At 41.8% G+C, this 19624-nt stretch overlaps 1 protein-coding gene across 1 annotated transcript in view; it reads left to right on the top strand.

Moving 5' to 3' along the window:
• The window catches only part of RIPK1 (receptor interacting serine/threonine kinase 1), an 840028-nt gene extending 820703 nt beyond the window's left edge, over positions 1 to 19325 (top strand). Inside the window, exon 12 of the mRNA XM_069613515.1 lies at positions 18594 to 19325. Within this exon, the coding sequence (XP_069469616.1) occupies positions 18594 to 18880 (287 nt within the window). The 3' untranslated portion in view covers positions 18881 to 19325. The remainder of the gene's footprint in view (positions 1 to 18593) is intronic.
• Positions 19326 to 19624: the final 299 nt, after the last annotated feature.

The raw sequence follows: 19624 nt of genomic DNA, 5'->3' as shown, positions 1-19624 counted from the left end.
TATCATTCTCCAAAGGGGAGCTGTAGTGGATGGAGAGTCTCATGCAGTCCATACGCTCCTGTGGCATCATAAAAATCTTGATGCTTCCATCTCCTTCAAGCACTTTCACTTGATAACCTGCATGATTTTGGTCCTCATCTGCAATATAACAGCAGCAGAAACGTCCTGCACATACTTTGCTCTTCTCTACAATTCTTTTGATCTTACAGGACAGTTGTGTCTGCAATATCTTAACCATACAATCCAGTTCTGCCATTCTGGATTCCGAGCTTTTCAATATTTCAGGAACCTTTTGCAGATTTTGTTGAATGAGGGACACATCAATGCCAACCTCTCCAAGCTCTTCACACGATTATTTAATAGCTGTTAGAATGTCTTACATTGGCATCACTGGATTAGGCTACAGAGGTGGTGGCTCCACATCAGGAAAAGGATCTCTTGGCTGAGTCTAAGCTTCCATTCTCGATTGCAAACCACTGTGCACTGTTCTGCCACTTGTCATATTGTCTAGCTGTGAACGCATATGCACTTCAAGGCCCTCTTAAACCAATCCTCAGCTCTTCTGAGAATCTACAAATAATGTTCCTTCATAGAAGCCTCCATTTACTGCAGTTACTACTGTCCCTTTGTAATACAAGAATGTAACTCTATAATGTTTATTTAAGTAAGAATTATTGGGATGCATTCCATGTGCACAAAAAGCTGCAGGGAAAAGGGGGTCCAAGGCTGCTGGAAAGTCGATTTTGGAGAGCATTAGTCTCCTGTCCAGGCAAAAACAGAGAATACACCAATTAGTAATTTGTGTGTGTGTGGCTTTTTTCTTTGTGTGCCGTATACATTTATGATTTACTTATTAGTTTATTGATATTTTGAAGGAATGTATAGTGTGAAACTTCACCTGGCAGCCACATTCAGAACAGTTCCCCACCTTTGTGGCGTGTGGCAGCCACATTCACAACAGTTTCCCACCTTTGTGACGTGTGTCATGGGGATCTTCGATGGATGGGGCCCTTTCACTCGGCTGAGGGAGTAGGATGTGCCGGCTGATTTGGCATGCAGTGAATTCATGCTTTAGTTCCCATTTTCCATTGGTCCTTTGCTGAAAAGTGAAACATTTCAATAAGAATTCGAACCGGTTTGCAGACCGGCATCGGTCTTAATAAATTTATGCACATTATAAAGGTTAATGCCAACACATTAGATCAGAGAGTTAAGCGTGCAGTAAGGGTGCCGAAGTAGATCTCTTGCACAGTGGTGGTATGGTGGTTGGCAGAAACATCTATTTATATGGAAAAAAGAAAAGAAAACCCTATCTTGCCCTAACTCTAAGAGGGTTTTCCCTGCCTCAACAAAACGAAGGAATCCGAATGTCCAAGAACTGAAGAGTCCAACGTCCTGTGTCAAACTGTATTTCTAACCTTTACACTAATCACTAAACTAAATGGGTTTGCTATCTCCTTGGTCCAGAAGAGTGACTCCTTTCCCCTGGACAGGTACAGTTTCATGTAACAGAGAAACTGGTTCTTGGGAGAATGGCTTTCTTCCCCAGGTCGCAATCCTTTTTTTCAAAAGGTTGAGAAATGTTTCCAGAGTATCCAAAAAGCTCTGGCTCAGCCACAAAAAAATGTTCCAACTCAAAGTTCTGATATCAAGCGAATGGCTCCCTTCTCTTGTTTTCTTCAGCAAAGTGTTCACAACTACTCCCGAGTGAATGGCTTTCTTCCCCGTGTTCTCTCCTTGCTCCCTTTGCTGCCAAAAGAAGGCCTCCCATCTCGTGGCTTTCCTGGCTCTCTGCAAGCTACTTTCAATGCCAAGAGTATGCCTCTCTTCTCGTGGCTTTTTACAGTGTTCATAAGCACACCAGGGGGCATGAGTGACTTCCCCCGGTTCTCTCTCAGCTCCTTGCATGGTCAAGAGAATGCCCCCTTCTCTTGGCTTTCACAATGTTCAAAACGCCCCAGAGGTATGACTCCCTTCCCCTGGTCCTCTCTCAGCTCTTGCACGGACAGCCCTGGAGTATTCTCCTGTCAGGGATTAATTTGGGATCTTGATCCCTTCTTAACAGACCTATAGTTCAATAGATACCCCTGGTGTACTCCCCTGCCTGAGATTATTTTGGGTCCCAGACCCTGGATATATTGCTTCTTCGGTTGTGGGTCTCAGACCCTTTCACTTTGGTTTCTCAGTTGTGGGTCCCAGACTCCTTTACACTGGCTTCTTGATCGTGGGTCCCAGACCCCTTCAATTTGGTTTCTCAGTTATGGGTCTCCCAGACCCTGTGTGGGCAATCATCCTGGCCCCTTCTATTGTATACAACCACCTTAGTTCCGCACAGCCTTCTTCGCCCTCCACGTACATTGTTTCATGGTCCGCGAGAGCCGTGGCCTCTCCAAGGCATCTGTAGGGAGCCACGTTACTACTGGGGTTGGCACGGACTTCTGCAGGATGGCGGTTTGGCTGTAGTCTCCCTGGTTGAGCAGTTCTCCTTCTCTGAGTGCTGCTGACCTTCCAAGCACCAGAAGCCTTGGTCCACTGGATTGTGTGGTCGTACTCGCTCTCCCGACCAGCTAAGGTCCCTCCTGATCCTCTTTCAGCGTCTCGGTCAGTCCAAGTGCTTCTCACGTCTACGCGGCTCATCAAGGAAGGATTGGACAAAAACAAAGTCCTTCTTCCCTTTTTATGGTATGCATGGAGTTGGTGGTTCTAGGTTGTCTAGTCTGCTCGCCTTGGTTCCGCGGCGCACTCCACATTGCTCCGCGCCTCTTCCTCATCTCAGTAGTTATGCTCTCACTCTTTGCTGGGTTGTCAGTGTTCTTATTTGTTCTAGTTTCTGAGAGTATTCCTCGTCTCAGTGTTTTTAGAGGGAGGGAGACTATCTACCATACAGAGACATATAGCGGTGTCTGCGATAGATAGTCTGGGTAGGGTAAGTGGGCGAGGAAAGGGGTAATGTATGGATGGCATACCGCATTCTCTCAGAATAGTAGCCACTGGTGCCATAGTGGGTTTCCCTCCCTATGAGATTCTGCCGCTCAGTCCAACCCCATGGGTACTATCTGGTAGCGGCCACACCTGCCTGGCCTCATGAAAAGGGGCTCCCCCTATGAAAGCAGTGACAACCTCCTAACATTTTTCACAGTTTCCCCCTATGGAATCAGTGACGACATCCTGAGATTAGTCACAGTGCTCATGTCTTATTTGTGTGTGCAGTCTACAAAACCATTGGTTCCAGCAAGCATAGGGTGACTTATGTTTGAGGGGCTTTCTGCAAACACTTAGCAATACATCGCTATTAAACTCAAAATAGGTAAATTACTGTTTGTAAAAGATCAATAATAAATTTCAATGTGGGCGATTTCCAGACGGGACCTGGGCATTGTCCACTTCGGCGGAAAACCTAGATTCAGGAGAAATGACTTCACAAATGTAAAAATATGCATAATGTGTAATCTTTTGTAACAGTGTGTGCATTAGCAGTGTGTGGACTGTGTCCCTAATGAGCTAATGAGTAAATAACCATGCATCACAGAATAAAACAGCAGGCATGGCCCCTGCTGCTAACAATGGCTTCAGGATTCTCTCCTTTGGGCCTGCATCTAGACGGGTGGCGTGTGTGAGAAACCAGAAGATGTTTCATCCACTAGTCCCTGGGGATCTATGATCTAGGTGGACAGGACACGGCCATTGCTTTTGATTCCAGTTCCTGGGGGTGGACCAGTGCGGGTGGATCACCTAGGTGAGACGTCTTTGGGGAGTTGGGAGTGGAACACTGGATGGTGAGACGGGGTATCCCCTTTCCTGTAAAACTTTTACCCCATCATACCATGAAGGATACCTACCACCCTCCCCCTTTTACAACACAAACACTTCAACACAGGCAGCCCGCTATGGGAGAAAACAGACTAACCACCTGAGCAGTATACCTGCAGTGTCCCAATACAATGGTCAGGCGAGGTCAGGCAATTACTGACCATTACACACACCTGATTCCCATGAAGCTTCCCCACACGGATAAAAAGTGGAGCACGAGAGTACAATCTGAGCGAGGCAAAGCACACGAGGAAACAGCAATTTTGAGACGGAGGCTCAAGGGGAGAAGGACGGCAGAACAGGAGGTGATAGCAAGGAGGGAAATTCCCTTGACCTTTCCGACAAGGAACCATTATTTTCAAGAACCCTCGAGATTAAAAAGCATAAGACCAGGACACCAGGCTGAAGAATCCTGCATTGTGTGTCGGAGATACCCGGGGCCCGCGTCCGTAATCAAGGCGGGGAGAATGGACAGCCGGCGTGGTACCGTCCTTGGCTCAAAGAACAAAGCAGCTTCAGTGAAATCAACACAGTCGGTCAGTTGGGGAGGTCTGTGTTGAAGCCAAGGTTGCAAGTGGTAACATTGTATGGCGAGCGCTGAAACGAACATTGTTTGAAACGTGCGTGACAAAAGTCCCATGTAAAGTTGAACTGCTGATGACTGACTGAACTTTAAAACCAAATTAAGATACGACAACGCGTGTCTGTGCTCATTCGAAGGTCTCTGTAAGGTATCCAGATGAGAAGTGGCAAAAGTGAAAGAGTTATAAAGAATTGTGCATCAAAGTAGTCCTGTGACGGGTCAAGCAAAATCCCACGCACAGTTGAAAGTCTTTGCTGTTGCTACAATAAAGAACGTTTGTGTTAAGTAGATAATTTGGTCCGAGCCCGATGGAGTTAGACTGATTGAAGATTTTGTGCCAAAGTGGGTCTGAGCCCGCAGAGGGGGACCCAGAGTGAGCAATGAATCACCCGAGAAATTGCATACGTGAAACTCCTGAGAACATTGTGTTAAAGTGGGTCTAGGGGGACCTGAGGTGAATAGGGAATCACCGGAAGAATTGTGTACATGTGAAATACTGAGAAGAGAAGAACTTTGTTTGTTTGTCACATCAGGCCCTCTGAAGGAAAAGACTTTGAATGGCAAAGATACTTGGGCAGAGAAGGCCCTGATGCTGATGTTTTGAACTGCATCCTCGTGCTAGAGAAGCCAGAAAGTATGCTAAGTTTGATTGTGTCACCCTGTCCTCTGCTAAAAACGTGGGGAAGAGGAGCCAACTGGTCAGATATCCTGGCATATCATTTCTTGAACACTGTTCTTTTTGCATAACATAGTTTCCCACAATATTTGTATTTAGAGGTACATATTGACCATAGGTTTGGTAGTATAGGCCCTTTTATTTTGACAAGACACCACTAGGACTGCGTTATTATTATTTGATGGTCGTACCTTGCTCCCACCTCTAGATTTACGATTAGATAGGTGTTTTTCAAACCCAATTGAAGTTTAAAAACCACAGTTGAACTGTGATCACTTGTGTCTGTCTTACTGTTTGATACCATGCCTTCCTTACATGCGTCAGCCTTATTTATTAAACATTGTAAGATTGGAGATCAGATACAAGGAGTATACAAAAATATGGTAAAAAGGGTGCTACTAAAGTGAAAGTAGAGACCATCCAGGCGTTACGTAGATAAATCACATCACAACATTTTTTCTCAAATTTGATGTAGAAAACGCAGAACAATCTAGTAGGAAAAATAAAATGGTACATATAGCCAAAGGCAGAAACAGCAGGAAACACATAGGGCCTCATTATAAGTTTGCCAGTCTGGTAACTACGGTACCGCTAAGCTTGCTGGTACCGTAGTTACCGGACCGGCAAACTACGAGTTCTGCTCACAGGTGCCTTTTCACCCGCCAGGTCAGACCTGGCTGGTGGACCGGCACCTGCGATCAGAGCATGTTGGATGCACCGGCACCATTCTGGCCCCTGAGAATGGGGAAATACAGGGTCCGCCAGGGTTGTAATGGCCCTGTATTTCCCCATTGCCTGGGGCCAGAAAGATTTGCAAGTTTGGCGGCAGCCTGCCGGTTTTACCGGCAAGGCTACCGCCAAACTTGTAAAGAGGCCCATAGTGAAGTTAAGTTAGGCTGCTTGTGCAAAACTAAGCTAATGGATGGAGAAACTCCCCATATATGACTCAAATGGGAAACATGGCAAAGTTTCTCAGCCAGAAAGGTATAATCCTTTGGGGGAAAAAAAGCAAATTATTTATATCTATTTTAAACCCTTATATTTTAATCTAACCCTCAATGTGCTAATGCTAAATATGGTATTTTTTTGTATTCTAATTTGTCCGATTACATGTTGTATCATGTTTTTTGGAATGTCTTTTGAGTAAGGCAATTAAACTACAGTCATATCGTAAATGATATCATTGGTACTGTCTTGAAAATAATGTTTGCATTGTGTCTGCTTTAATGTTGTGTTGGGTTTGAGAGAATGAATTATGTACTTTTGATAAATTCAATTCTGTTTTTGAAATTAGAAAATTGTGAATGATTATTCGACTGTGATTGTTATGCTTGGTCATGCCACAACTAATTGATGGGGAACTCAGCAGTTGAATTTAATAATCGCTCCTTATGGTGGCCCTCTTGGTAATCTTTGGGTATCTGAAAATTGGTCACATTTTTGATGGGATGTCCATGCTTAGTTTTGAGTTCCCGAGATTCAAATACAAGCTGAACTGGTCAGAAGTACGCAGTTATTGTATACTTTGTGGGGTTTTTGAATTATTATTTGCACCATTGAACGCTTCTTTATACAGGGTTACCAACATATTGCACTTGTCTGAAATTGAACCACTTTCGGCCTCTACTTTGTATAAGCTTCTAGCACCAGAGGAAATGATCGTGGCACCCGAATGTTGAAGGGGAATATGGAGTTCGGATTTAGGTTTTGATCTTTCGAATGGTGAATGGAACTGGATCTGTGCAGGACCATACAGATATTAAATAGATTTAGATTTGAGATTTGCTCAACAGAGGGTGATGCATTGTATTTATTGGTCCCCTTCAAAGATGAAACATTGCAAACTTATCCAAGATGGAATTGTAAATCAGATTTTGGAACAGGTTTACACATGTTTTGGTCATGTCCAAAGGTCACTGAGTTTTCGGAGGCTATGAGAAAAATAGAAAAATATGGTGTCATGTGGGATGTTTCCAATGATTTGTATTCGTAAAACACTTTTTTCCTCTTCTTCTCTTTTAAGTAAAATGGAAAAGATAAGGGAAAGAAAGTTCTATATCTTATCTTTTCTTTTTTTCCCTTCGTACTCCCTCCTTATCACTGTCTCCAATGATTGCTGTGTTCCCTTCCTCTCGCATTCTATTGTAGACTTCTACAAGATACGTTTTTAAATGATGAGAGAGGGTGGAGGGAGAAGAAAAATGATAAAGAATTATAAATAGAAAGATAAAGATGTGTAAACATTTGGGGTGGGAAAGCAGGGGCTGGTGGTGGGGGAAAAGAAGAAGACAAAACACATAAGAATGTATTGATATTGTTCTAATGTCACTATTGTATTAAGTCTGTATTGTTCTTGTTCTCTTGAAAAATGTAATTAAAAGATTTATAAAAATAGGATAGAGACAAGCTAGTGTAAAACTGTCGGGAAATAATCCTAGTATTGTATTTTCCATTCTCTGTTTTTTTAGGGGAAAATATTAATCCAGAACTAAATCTACAGTCTTTCGGATCACTCTTTTTAATCCGGAAGTATTGTAATTGAAATTGCTTTTTAGAGGGACTGTTGTGGTTGGCTGATTCAACATTCAGACCATTGACAGCAGCAAGCCAAATGCATTCTTTTTCCTAGAAAGGACATTTTATACGCATCAAGTCATAAATTCAGTAGGATAGAGACAAACTGAGAAAATAGTGTTGCTACATGTTCTAATTTGACCAATAATATCAAAAGGATAATTATTAAAAACTGGATGGTCGTAAATGACAGAGGGCTGTTTGGAAAAACCTTAGTTTTTTTACGCAATGCCAACATAAGGAATGAATTGGTGAAAAGCAATCTGCCGTGAAACAAGGGCTACTTTCACAAATGCTGTTCTTAGCCTTTGTGTTTTTCTGGACTTCATGGGCACCATCGTTGTGAGACAAGGATAGTGTGCCCTTCTATGAGTAACAGCACCATATGAGAACATTGAACTTGCATATCCATGGCAACAGCGAGGCTTTACTAACTGTCAATTCGCCACAGTGGTTTACACACTGTCCTGCTAATGCAACAAAATCTATCTGGGTCAAAGCAAAAGAAACTTTAGACATATTCTGGAACACAGAAGCTGCAAAAGAAATCAAGTCATCGCAGCTTCGATGGTCAGGCAATTCCAAGAAGCTGGAGAAATATTTAAAATGTACATCTCTTGCAAAAATGTGTCAACCAATCAATGTATAGAGGAGTCAATACTTAATGAGCAGTGTCTCATATTTAAATGTGGCTATGCAATTTCATGTGGTGATTAAAAAGTAAAAATACAGACTTACTTGAGGGTGGTATAGACTTTATATGATCAATCTAAATACATTGGTTCTTGCAGAAATTGGTTATCTTAGAATGCTTTTCATAATTCTTTAAAAAATGTGTCTTGAAAGGTTTATTTCATTAAAGTTTTTCCCCATTTATATCATATGTCACTTCATATTTATTTTGGAAATAAACCATTTCCATAAAAGCAATACATCAAGACAATATCTTTGTCATTATCAAAGAAATATAAATATTAATAAACATTCTCAACTAATACAGTTGATTTTAAAAGAAATATTAAAAAATCCCCTAGAGTGCTAATAGTTGTTTTCTTTTGTGCAAGGCTCATCTCAGGTACGACAGTAATGACCAATCCTCCTTAGGAGCGTATGCCCATAATGAATAGAATAGGGCTGGGTGACATTGGGCAAATCCTGCCTCCCTTAATATGGGTTTCAAGGTAGTAGCTCTATTATTCACGTAAGCGGGACAAAAAAAAGGAATTGGATTACGTCTTCTTCTGGAGCTTCACACAACAGTCAAGATTTTTTGACAGTGTTGCCTGACCACCATAATAAGGATGCTCTGAGAGGGAGACAACTAAACCTTGCCCTAGTAATCGTGAGTCTTTGATTCTGATGAACTGCCCATATCAAATAATTTAGTTTTGAACATGCCGTAATGATTGCATGTTTGCGATTAAATGGTTTAAAAAGCTCACAGGTCTCCCGCCTTTCTTTTATATCGGCAGACATCTCCTTTTTCAGTTGTTTTGCTTTGGGTTGCTCTAGAGTTACTGGCGCAACAATGTGAATATGTGCAGTAATTTCAGTGAACCTAGTTTTTATGTACCACATCCAAGGTATATCCAGCACTCTATCTTTGGTTAATAATATCTTTACAATAGATTTGTTAAGTTCTTCGCTCTGGTTACTTCAGAGGCAGAACTAATGGATAAATCATCAGCTAGGTAGGTTAGGCCCAGCTCCATGGTTAGGCCCAGCTCCATATGCACCCCATACTTTGATGCTGACCCTGGCAGGCCAAATAATATTTTTAAGCAATCATTCTCCACCACTTGAATATTGGTGGTGTTCTCCTAGCCCCACAAAAACATCCCATATTTGGCCATTGTTTTCACTTTTCTTTAATACACCGCCTTTTCTTCTTTTTGTATTTGTGTACATAGTGTAAAACATACCTTACACAAATGTATAGATATTAAGAAAATGCAATTACATCAAGCATTTCATAAGAGAAGAAAAGGAGAAAAGAATTTCATCAAAAATACATAAAAATTTCAAAAATAAATGTCATCAAAATCCATGCAACATTTCATAAATAAATGTCCTCAAAATCAAATCAAAATCAAATCAAAATAAATATCATACGATTAAGACAGTCAAAATACTTTATCAAATCTAGAAAAACTACCCCTTATACAGCGCATGGCACATTGACACAATTTACTCTACAGATACTATTAGTAACAAAACTCACAGGTTTATATTCTTTATTGGCATACTGACACCGTAGTGTCACCAAATATATCTATTAAAAATGCTGCCAAAGCAATAATTAGGGAGCCTTCTATACCATTATTCAACCCCTCCCACACACTTACAGTAATCACAGTTGACAATGGGCCTCATTCCGAGTCCGACGGTAACCCTGCCGGTGCTACCGGCGGGTTTCCGGCAAACTCTGAATAATTTACCGGCACCTGACCTCCCGGTGCCACCGGCTCATTCCAAGTCCAGCGGCCGGGAAGTCAGGCGCCGGTATATTTGTAAATCCCCATTCCCATAGATACTATGGGACTCTATGAGAGTGGGGACACAGGAGCACTGGCACCGTTGCGAATAGTGCCGGTGCTCACGTGAAAAGTCTGCCTACCATGACCCTGCGCCCGACAGGGTCAGACCTGTCGGACACAGCGGCCTCTGCAGGCAGACTTGTAGTTTGCCGGTCCAGAAACAAGGTTGCCCGCAAACTTATAATGAGGCCCAATGAGTGGACAAATCTCCCAAAATGACTTGTCCTCTGACATTCCAACACCACCTGGTATGTGTTTCAAAAAAGGTAGCAGGCGTTCCTCTCCAGAAAGAACATGGCATGATAACCTGTTCTGAGATGAGAGTTTGCAGCACACGCTTTTTGCTCACTGTACCTTTCACAGATGGGAAATATCCATTTGCATATCAGTCTTCTTCCCGCCCACATGGGCAGTCCAGCACCGAAATGCTACGGCAATTCCTCTCTGAACAAGAGTACCAGACGTGTACTCCCTGCTCACTGTGCTGACAGAGACAAAGCTTCACCTCACTGGTGAGGCCCAACAAGGCTGAAACACGTGTATGGGGTTGCTTTTGGTACTCTTGTTCAGAAAGGAATTGCCATAGCATTTCGGTGCTGGACTGCCCATGTGGGCGGGACAAAGACTGATATGCAAATGGATATTTCCCATCTGTGAAAGGTACAGTGAGCAAAAAGCGTGTGCTGCAAACTCTCATCTCAGAACAGGTTATCATGCCATGTTCTTTCTGGAGAGGAGCGCCTGCTACCTTTTTTAAAACAACCTGGTATGTGGTTTCAAGATAATTTAATGTACACAGTTTAGATAATATTGTAGCCTTTGGAATACTCAAATGAGGTCCAATTACTTCTAAAGTAGGCAGACAGTTCATCCGAAATTTCATATCCCACATTCTAATCCGGTAGGAAGGGCATTTCCTTAACTATGTTTTCATTTCATTCAGCACATAAACTGGATACCCACCACCCCCGCCCCCACCCCCAATGCTTGCTTAAATATATTAGTCTGTTTAAGAATATGTTGTTCTGCTAGAAATTGTGATATAAAAGTACACCCAAGTAGTCAAACTGTTTCATTAATGGGATTACTGAACTGTTACTTTACATTGATGGTATTCTGGGTGGCCATGTTCCCAAGTGACACACCATAACTGCAGCTTTATATACGTTCACTTGAATATTTAATTTGTTCATTAAAGATGTATAGTGGGAGATCAGCTTTTGCAGTGCACAGACTAATGAAACAGTGTTATCAACATATGCCAATATTGGCTCCAGTCTGAACCAAGGTTTCATATAACCTCTTAATATATAGACAAAAGGGGTAAGGGGGCCAGTACGCATCTCTGGCATACCCCAAACATAACAGCAAAGAAGTTGGTGCAATGTCCTTTCTTCCCACTTCTCACACATGCCTGTGTGTTTTGGTGTAGAATATTTAGCAGCTTTAGGATATCTGGGGGACAATTTAAGGACGGTTTAGGTTTACCTTTTGAACTACTGTGCTCCGGTCCATAAAGGACAGGGAAATTGGCTCTTTTTTCAAAAATAAAATAGTGTATAGCCACTATCAGATATACGTTTAGGACTGCTTGCTTGTTCCCACACCTGGTCGCAAACCCAGTTGCATGGCTGTTAGTATGCTCTACGTTCCTATGCATTCTTCTAATTTCATAAAAAAAAGAGCTTAGCCGAATATTTTAAAAAGTGAGCCCAAAAGAGAGATTGGTTTATAAGAACTTGGACTCTTTCTAGGACCCTTTTTATACATGGGTTGAATTATCACAGCGCTCCAGGACTTGGGTTTGATTGATTGAACGCGCAAGTGCATGGGAGAGGAGGAGGGAAAAAGTGCATGGAAGGGGGAGAAGTGGAAAGTCCGAAGCAGAGGAGAAACAGATAAATAACAATAAATAAATAATAAAGGCAACAAACGGTGGTAGTGCAGCCAGCAGTTTGCAAGTGGTACTTTTAAGGCAGCAGACAGGGTAGGTCTGAAAAGTGCAGGGGGGGCTGTATGGGTACAGATACAGACCCCAGTGCAAGGGGTGATCCGGAGGCAGTGCGGGAGGGTGGCATGGTGAGCAGGTACCTGGGCCCGAAGGACAGAGGGTGGCCAGGTGCACGGTGCCAAGACAGAACAGATCAGGAGAGGGGGAGCAAAGGCAGAAGAAAAGAGGAAGGTCTTGAGGTGCTTCTGGAACCGGAGATGGTTATACTCAAGTTGTAGAGTGGCAGGGAGGCTGTTCCAGAGGGAGGCCCCAGCCGAAGACAGAGATCGACCCCCAGCTCGTTTATTTGAAAAAAGACTGACCATGAGGTTGTTGGAGGTAGTGGAGCGAAAAGCTCGAGAGGGGAGGTATTTGCGGAGGGATAGCTGAAGGTATTTTGGACCCAGGCCCCAGAAAGCCTTGTGGACACTGCAGAGGGTTTTGAATTTAATCCTTGCATCCACTGGGAGCCAAAGGAGAGATTTCAGAGCTGGAGAGATACGATCCCAGGGCTTGATGGATTCAGCCATGAAAATATCTTTGTAGCTGATTGTTGGCCAGGGGCCCACAATCCTGGCTTTTCTTGATATAGATCAGCAGGATGCCATCCGACCCAGGGCAATGATTAGAGTTGTGATTCATGATCGCCTCCATTGTTTCTTCATTAGAGAATGTATGGGAGCGATGGGCTGGTTGATGGGATGCAATGAGATGTGGACTGTTCCGGAAATTGAAAAACGAGAGCTCCTACACTGAGCTCCTCTCTGTATAGTCTAGAGAAAGGGTTAATCCATACATAATCTGGGACGGTAGTCTCCAAATCTGACCCATTAAGTTTGTATTGGGGGGTGGCAGGGGCAGCAGCTCACAGAACTTTTTTAAATGATTTTCCCCAGTTGCGTTGACCAGTTTGTCCCATGTGTTCTGGTATAATTATTTTTTTGCTATTGGCAATGAGCTTCTTATATTTAGCTCTCGCCTCAATAATATCAGATTATGGTGATGATTGATTCTTTAGTAGGTTGAGCAGCCTTCCCTTGGCTTTAGTACAATCATTGTTGTACCATCCCATTTAGGGTATTATGCCTTTCTTCACACAGCTAGTCTGAAAATGATTTGATGTAATTTGTATCAGTGTGATGAGTTTGCAGACATTACAAGGTTTCTCCGGACCATTAATCAGAGAATTAATTACCTGATATTTTGAGGTGATTATGTTCTTTTGTATTCAAGTTTGATCAACCGTCTCCCATCTCAATCTGTTTTTCCAAATAGCCAATTCAGCCTTAGACAAGTGTGGGATATTATTGCTGTTAGTTAATGAACCACTTGATTTTTTATATTATTGGGTAATGGTTACTAAAACATCCTCTATCAAATAGAAATCTTCTATTAAAATTCTATATTGTGCTGGAAAACAGAAATAACCTATACAGGAATTTCCCTCTGTTGGCCCAAACGTGTAGTTACCTGGTCTGTCATTTGCAACTCGCCCATTAATAAACTGCATGCCCCATTCATAAAACCACATAAATAGCCTGAGCCCATAAGTGCACATACGAGGATCGGTCATAATATGTTAAATTATGCCAAACACCCTGTCCGGTCTCTTCAAAGAGATTGGAGGGAGATTGCCGTTTCCTATTGTAAAGTTCAAATCCCCACCCAAAATAAATATGTCAGTTTGCATTTATGTGTTCCAATGTCAGATCATCAAGGAGATGTTTAATTTCAGTTAGGCAGCGGTCCTTGTTTGTTTGTGTGGGCTACTATAAAAATGTAATATGAGCAATCCATTATAATTGTCTACACTCGTAAAAATGCATTTGTATAATATGGTTTTAAGGGGTGGCACACAAACTTTGTTTTCACCAATATCGCCATACCCCCAAAATGCCTGCCTCTTGCATTTTTCTTGTGCCCGAATTTGATATGAGTAAAAGCCATATATATCCAGATTATCTGCAGTGATTTGAATTGGTAACCCATTCCTTTCCTGTATTTAATTCATCCTAATGTCTCTCAGTTCGAGGGATAGTCCATACATAAGTAACCTCCATTGAAATCGGACAATCAAAAGGATTTCTTGTTGGTATTGAGGGGGCCACTAAAAGTGACCTGCATTCCAAGGTTATTCTCGTTATGGTGGTCTCTAAGGGCTTGGATGCAATGGTCTTTAAGTACCATGCGATTGTCTTTCATTGAGCTCTTCGCGTAGTTTCAGATGGCCCCAATTGGCTTCTGGTTGTTGGGTTGTTGGGAGATGAAATGCATCGCTATCAGGTGGGTGAAAAAAAGGGACAATGGAAGGATCCTTGGGCCAGAATTTATAGCATTTCCTCCCAGGTTTGAGTTGATGATATATTCTGCGATCCTTGGGTTGTAAAAGTTAACCACAATACAATCTCCAAGTAAATACTTCTTGGTGCTGCCCACCCAATGGGTCCTTCTAGCCGCCTGTATGTGCTGTGTGTTTACAGCTCGTTCCCTCAGATTAGTGTTTATCTAATAAGACGTTTTATTCATTAGTGAATTTGTTCCTTCTTTATTACCATTCAGTAGGGATGGTACTTCTACAATCACTCCCACAAGGTCAGGAGCTGCTGGTGAAAGAGACAAAGATAGCATCTGAGTCATAAGGTCAGCCCCTGTGTTGTTCATGACCCAAATATGCAGTAACAAGCTGTTAGTACCATTCAGTGATGAATGAATATCCACATTGGTTTTTACTGATTGCTTAGGTAGCTGAACCCTTTGTGGGATGGGCAAGTGAGTAAACTGCTTCATCGCTGCACTTTTGTTAACACTTTCTGGGATTAAGATAGGGTCTGAAATGTTGTATGCACAATTGGCTTGATTAGTAATAGCGTTCAATGCTTCGATTTTACAAGATCGGATATGGTCATCTCTAGAAGAGCGTGTTAAAAACATAATTGTTATGAATTAAAATATAAAATCCTTAACAGATTGAACTTTTTTCTGTAAACGCTAAAGTGGCAGTGTGCATTCTCTGATGAATATGACTAAGGAGTCATTTAGTTTCGGGAATATGACTAAGGAGTCATTTAGTTTCGGGTGTGTATTTACATCACTGTCAGATTGGTGAGTTTGCACCACTGTGGTCAGGATAGTCAAGTCTTGCTGCTCAGATATTTTTGTTGGCACTTTAGTGCACATCTCTCTTGATCATTGCATGGGGGGGGAACCTGTAATAATTGGCAAAGATCTTGCATTATTTGCTCTTGTTAATTCTATTATTTGTGGTGTTTGAGAGGTTACTTCAGATGTTTCTTCGTTGATGGAATGTATTGTACACACTTGTTGAACATTGTTGTGTCCGTAGTTGCTAACCCCATAAGGTCCTCTTGAGGGCGCGCTTGTGGGACTAATGCGTGTTCTGTGACCATTACTTTTTTAGTTGCACAAAGGGTGCGTTCTGCTGCCATTTTTTGCTAATCTAATTTTCCTGCCACCTGTCTTGGGCAGCTGTTCAGTGAAGATAGGGAATTCCTGTTTTTTTCGTTGCCAACTTTCCTGGGTTTCTTTCCCAGCATAGCTTCTTGAGTATGGGTAGCTTTTCTTTTGACTATTACTTTCATCTTCTCAGTTGGTCAATCAATGATTGAATCTGTGAGTAAACTCAGTTGTAGTTCCGTGGACTATCCGTATGTAGGCAGACCTCTTTTGCATGTCACCTTAAGCCTACCAACTCAGAGTTTCAAGAGGTTCAAAGGCATAAGCCTGCAGTTCCCTCCTGCCAGGCGTTAATGGTCTAATTGTCACTGGGCAACTAGTTTTTAAATATGTCCTACAGGTGAGAAGGCAGTATATAAACATATGCAGATTGTTCAAAGTTCTGGGTCAGTGAGAGGTTCAGTAATAGTGTATTTGTAGATGGTATGGAAACACTCACTCCACAAACGAGAATCCAGCAGGAGCCCATCTAAGGCCAATTAGTTTCCCATCAATGATATAAGCTTGTGGATTCGGCTTGAATATGGGCTCTGTGTGAAAGGGCTCCCAAACGACAAAACAGCTGACCACCAAAGTATCTGCCGGGTCTCTGGGCATCAGGATTCTCCAATTCAATATATGCACTTGTGCTTCAAGTACTGCGGCCTGCCCGTTAGTCTTTTCTTAGCAACTTTCGCATCCACACCCCAAGCCGCAAAGCCACCAGCCGCACAGCTCGAACAGCGGGAATAGCCTGCTTCCGGCCCCGCATCGGCCCACACTGGACTCCACATCCTCTGACACACCTACTCCGCCATTATACTCTTCAGCATGTAGTCTACGTATCAGCTTGGTTGCCTTTTTGTCCGAAGCACTTGGAACAGTCTAGTGTTTAGCCTGATAGTGAGTTTCAATTATGTCAGCACATATCACATATCTAACACTTGTTCTTAATCATTCTGGACATTTCCTGCGTTTTGTACACTGTTCAAACAGAAAGTCTGTGGTGCCCGTCTGCCTGGTCCACGAGAACGAACCGTACATGGAACAATGCGTGGGTATGTATTGAATGCGTACGTCAGAGAACTCGTTTGATTACATTTCTATGTAAATGTTAGGTGAGTCACCTAAGGCTTTAGTTAAAATTATTAAATTATTAGTTAATTTTATTAATATTAATATAATAATATTAATATAGTTAATATTATTAATTATTAGTTAAAATTATTAACAGATTGGGAAGACCTCTCTTACATTTCGCGTGATTGGCCGAGGTGTGGTATCTAGACAGAAATAAAATAGGAGAAAAAGAAAAGCAATTTTCCTGAAATTAATATATGGCGATGAGCGTCAATTGAGCATACACCCTGATGGGTTTATAGAAATAACACTTGTAATGGTTAGTCTCAATAGTAATTAAGCACAGGTATTTAAATAAAAATACATGTAAGAATACAGAATAGTACTCCTATTTGATGCTAACATTGCATTACAGCTATAATTCTCGGGCTCGTAAGATAGTGGCGTGAAAAAGTCCTCTACACGAGTTTCTCCTTTGAACTGAGAGATGAGTAAAGAGCGCTCCATACACATTAATAGAAGGCAGTGGGAATTGGAGCAAAACACATGTCTCCCTGTGCTGGGTTAGCATTTCTGTTTTTTATCTAAATACTTCTAGCACTACACGCTTGGCACAATATGATGACACCCCTGAAGAGTCTCGCGAAAGAGCAATAGAAGCAAAAAAATGATCATGTTGGGTGAAATGGATCATTGGAGGATAACAACCAGGGGGAAGTGAGTTTACACATTTTATTCACAATAGCCAGAGTCTGATGTTTAGTTTATTTGCACCATTTCTGTGTTTTCTTTCTCTTTTCTGGTACAGGGGTGTGTGCCTTTCTAATTTATATAGAGAAATAAATACATTTTGGATGTTTGCAGAAAAATTAAACGTGATAAAATGTACTAAATGATTTTATGAAATACGCGTTCATGTTTTTAGCTGATTTTCAATAGGTTTGTGATAAATGGGCAAGGATGTTTGTTTTGTTAGATTTGCATTATTAGTGAGAACAAATAACTTTGTTTTGAAATTTGAGTCCAGTTCACACAATTCTAAATTGAGCTGGGTACATTTTTTTTGGTAATCTCCACCCACTCCCCGGAAGTCCAGGTAATCTCACCCACTCCCCTGAAGTCCAACAAACGGGAAGACTTAAAAATAGCTGACAGTAGCAGGATGGACCAGAGAGCATTAGGCATCCATGGCAAATGACTTCCTGTCAGATGTGTGGAAAGGAAACCTATACGTCCTTGGGCAAGCCTTCTATGTATACCAGGCCCTCATTGCATGAGCGTAGGGGCTTGCTCCAAGGCTTTTCTTTATTGGGGAACATTTCAAAGTCACAGCTTGGCACCACCTTCTGTTGTATGGACTGGGACGAGTGAGATTCGAATGAATGGAGACTACCCTTCTGTAATGCAGGCATTTTCTCCACAATCACTGTATGTGCGTTGGATGACATAAGCCTTTGCTTCTGTGTTGGACAAAACACTAGTTAAGCATTTTTTGTTTGTCTGACGGTTTGTATTAATACACCTCATCTGTACAGTAACAAACTCTAACATTTCACACCTGAAAGAGTTCCACGTCTACATATACATCGTGCAGTGTAATTCTCAAAATAGATGACAATATCTGCAAAGCTGGATCACTACCCATCTCAGGGATACTCTCCAACATGTATATGCTGCCTATTTAAACTTAGTTTGATGTATAGATGTGTGCTAGGAAGGTTTGTGTTATTTAAAGATAAATAAGCACCACCAATCTTTCTTTTACTGGGACAAATGCCAATATAGGTGAAAAATCCATGGATATTTCTTCATGGGTAGGTTTGATTGTTTTCTTTAGTGATCAATTTGTCTGCCTCTTGATTGTTCTATTTTTTTCTTCTTTTCTTTCAGAGTGCAGCACATTGGTTGGGGAGAAGCACCTGAATCTATTAAGAGACAATTTAGCAAGACAGTGGAAAACCTGTGCACGCAAACTCGGCTTGCGCAATCCAGACATAGATGAAATCGACCACGATTATGAAAGGGATGGACTAAGAGAAAAGGTGTATCAGATGCTGCAAAAGTGGCAGATGCGAGTAGGCACCAAGGGCACCACAGTGGGAACGCTGGCTCGAGCCCTCTATGACTGTCAGCGGACAGATCTTCTCAATGATTTAGTAACAATTGTTAACAGCTGAGACCGATCAATGGAAAACCTGGTAAATGACATTTGACTCCAATTTTCTTCAAAATGAAAACTGGATCATGAAACGTAACTTTGGAGTTTCACATATTTCTTTTAAAACGGAATGTCTTTGGAATTGTTATAAAATAACTATATGGATTTGTACAGATTTTATAAAGAGTATGGAGTTTTACCGATCCAAACCACCGAAACCAAAGGCTTGTGTGTTGTACTCCTAAAAGAATGGACACCGTGAGGAACTTTCATCATGAAGCAACTACTCATATGTTTTTAAGGCACCGTAGTGTGAACGGTCAAACGTTCTCAGTGAATGTAATGGAAAAATGGAGAGAGGATTAATGAGGTAATTTTGCAATCAGGTACCAAATGTGAGTGGTTTTCAAATGTGATGGGTTACAGTGTGTACTGCTGTCCCTAGTAGTAAAACCTCTCGCAAAACCTCCCCCAGCTTACCTTGTCATCCCATATGCCTTCAATCAATCCTAAAGTACTAAAGGGCGCGGGAGGGCTTTCGTACATGCCTCTCATTAAAGAGCAAATGGCTCACCATCTCCTGTGCTTTAGCAATACTAAATGATTAAATGGACTCAGATATTCTCTCCCTTAGCGGTAGGAGCAGAGTCTTCTACTTGACAGATGCCAGACCGTGTTCTGGTCTATTAAGTGCCTTGTGCTTCGTGTCCCTGTGTGCGAAAGAAATTCTAATCAGTAAATGGAGGTATCCTAAATGGCAAGG

Source organism: Ambystoma mexicanum, chromosome 5p (genome assembly GCF_040938575.1).
Source record: "Ambystoma mexicanum isolate Mex_15411 chromosome 5p, UKY_AmexF1_1, whole genome shotgun sequence".
Taxonomy (NCBI): Eukaryota; Metazoa; Chordata; class Amphibia; order Caudata; family Ambystomatidae; genus Ambystoma; species Ambystoma mexicanum.
This window is presented reverse-complemented; position numbering and strand designations above follow the sequence as displayed.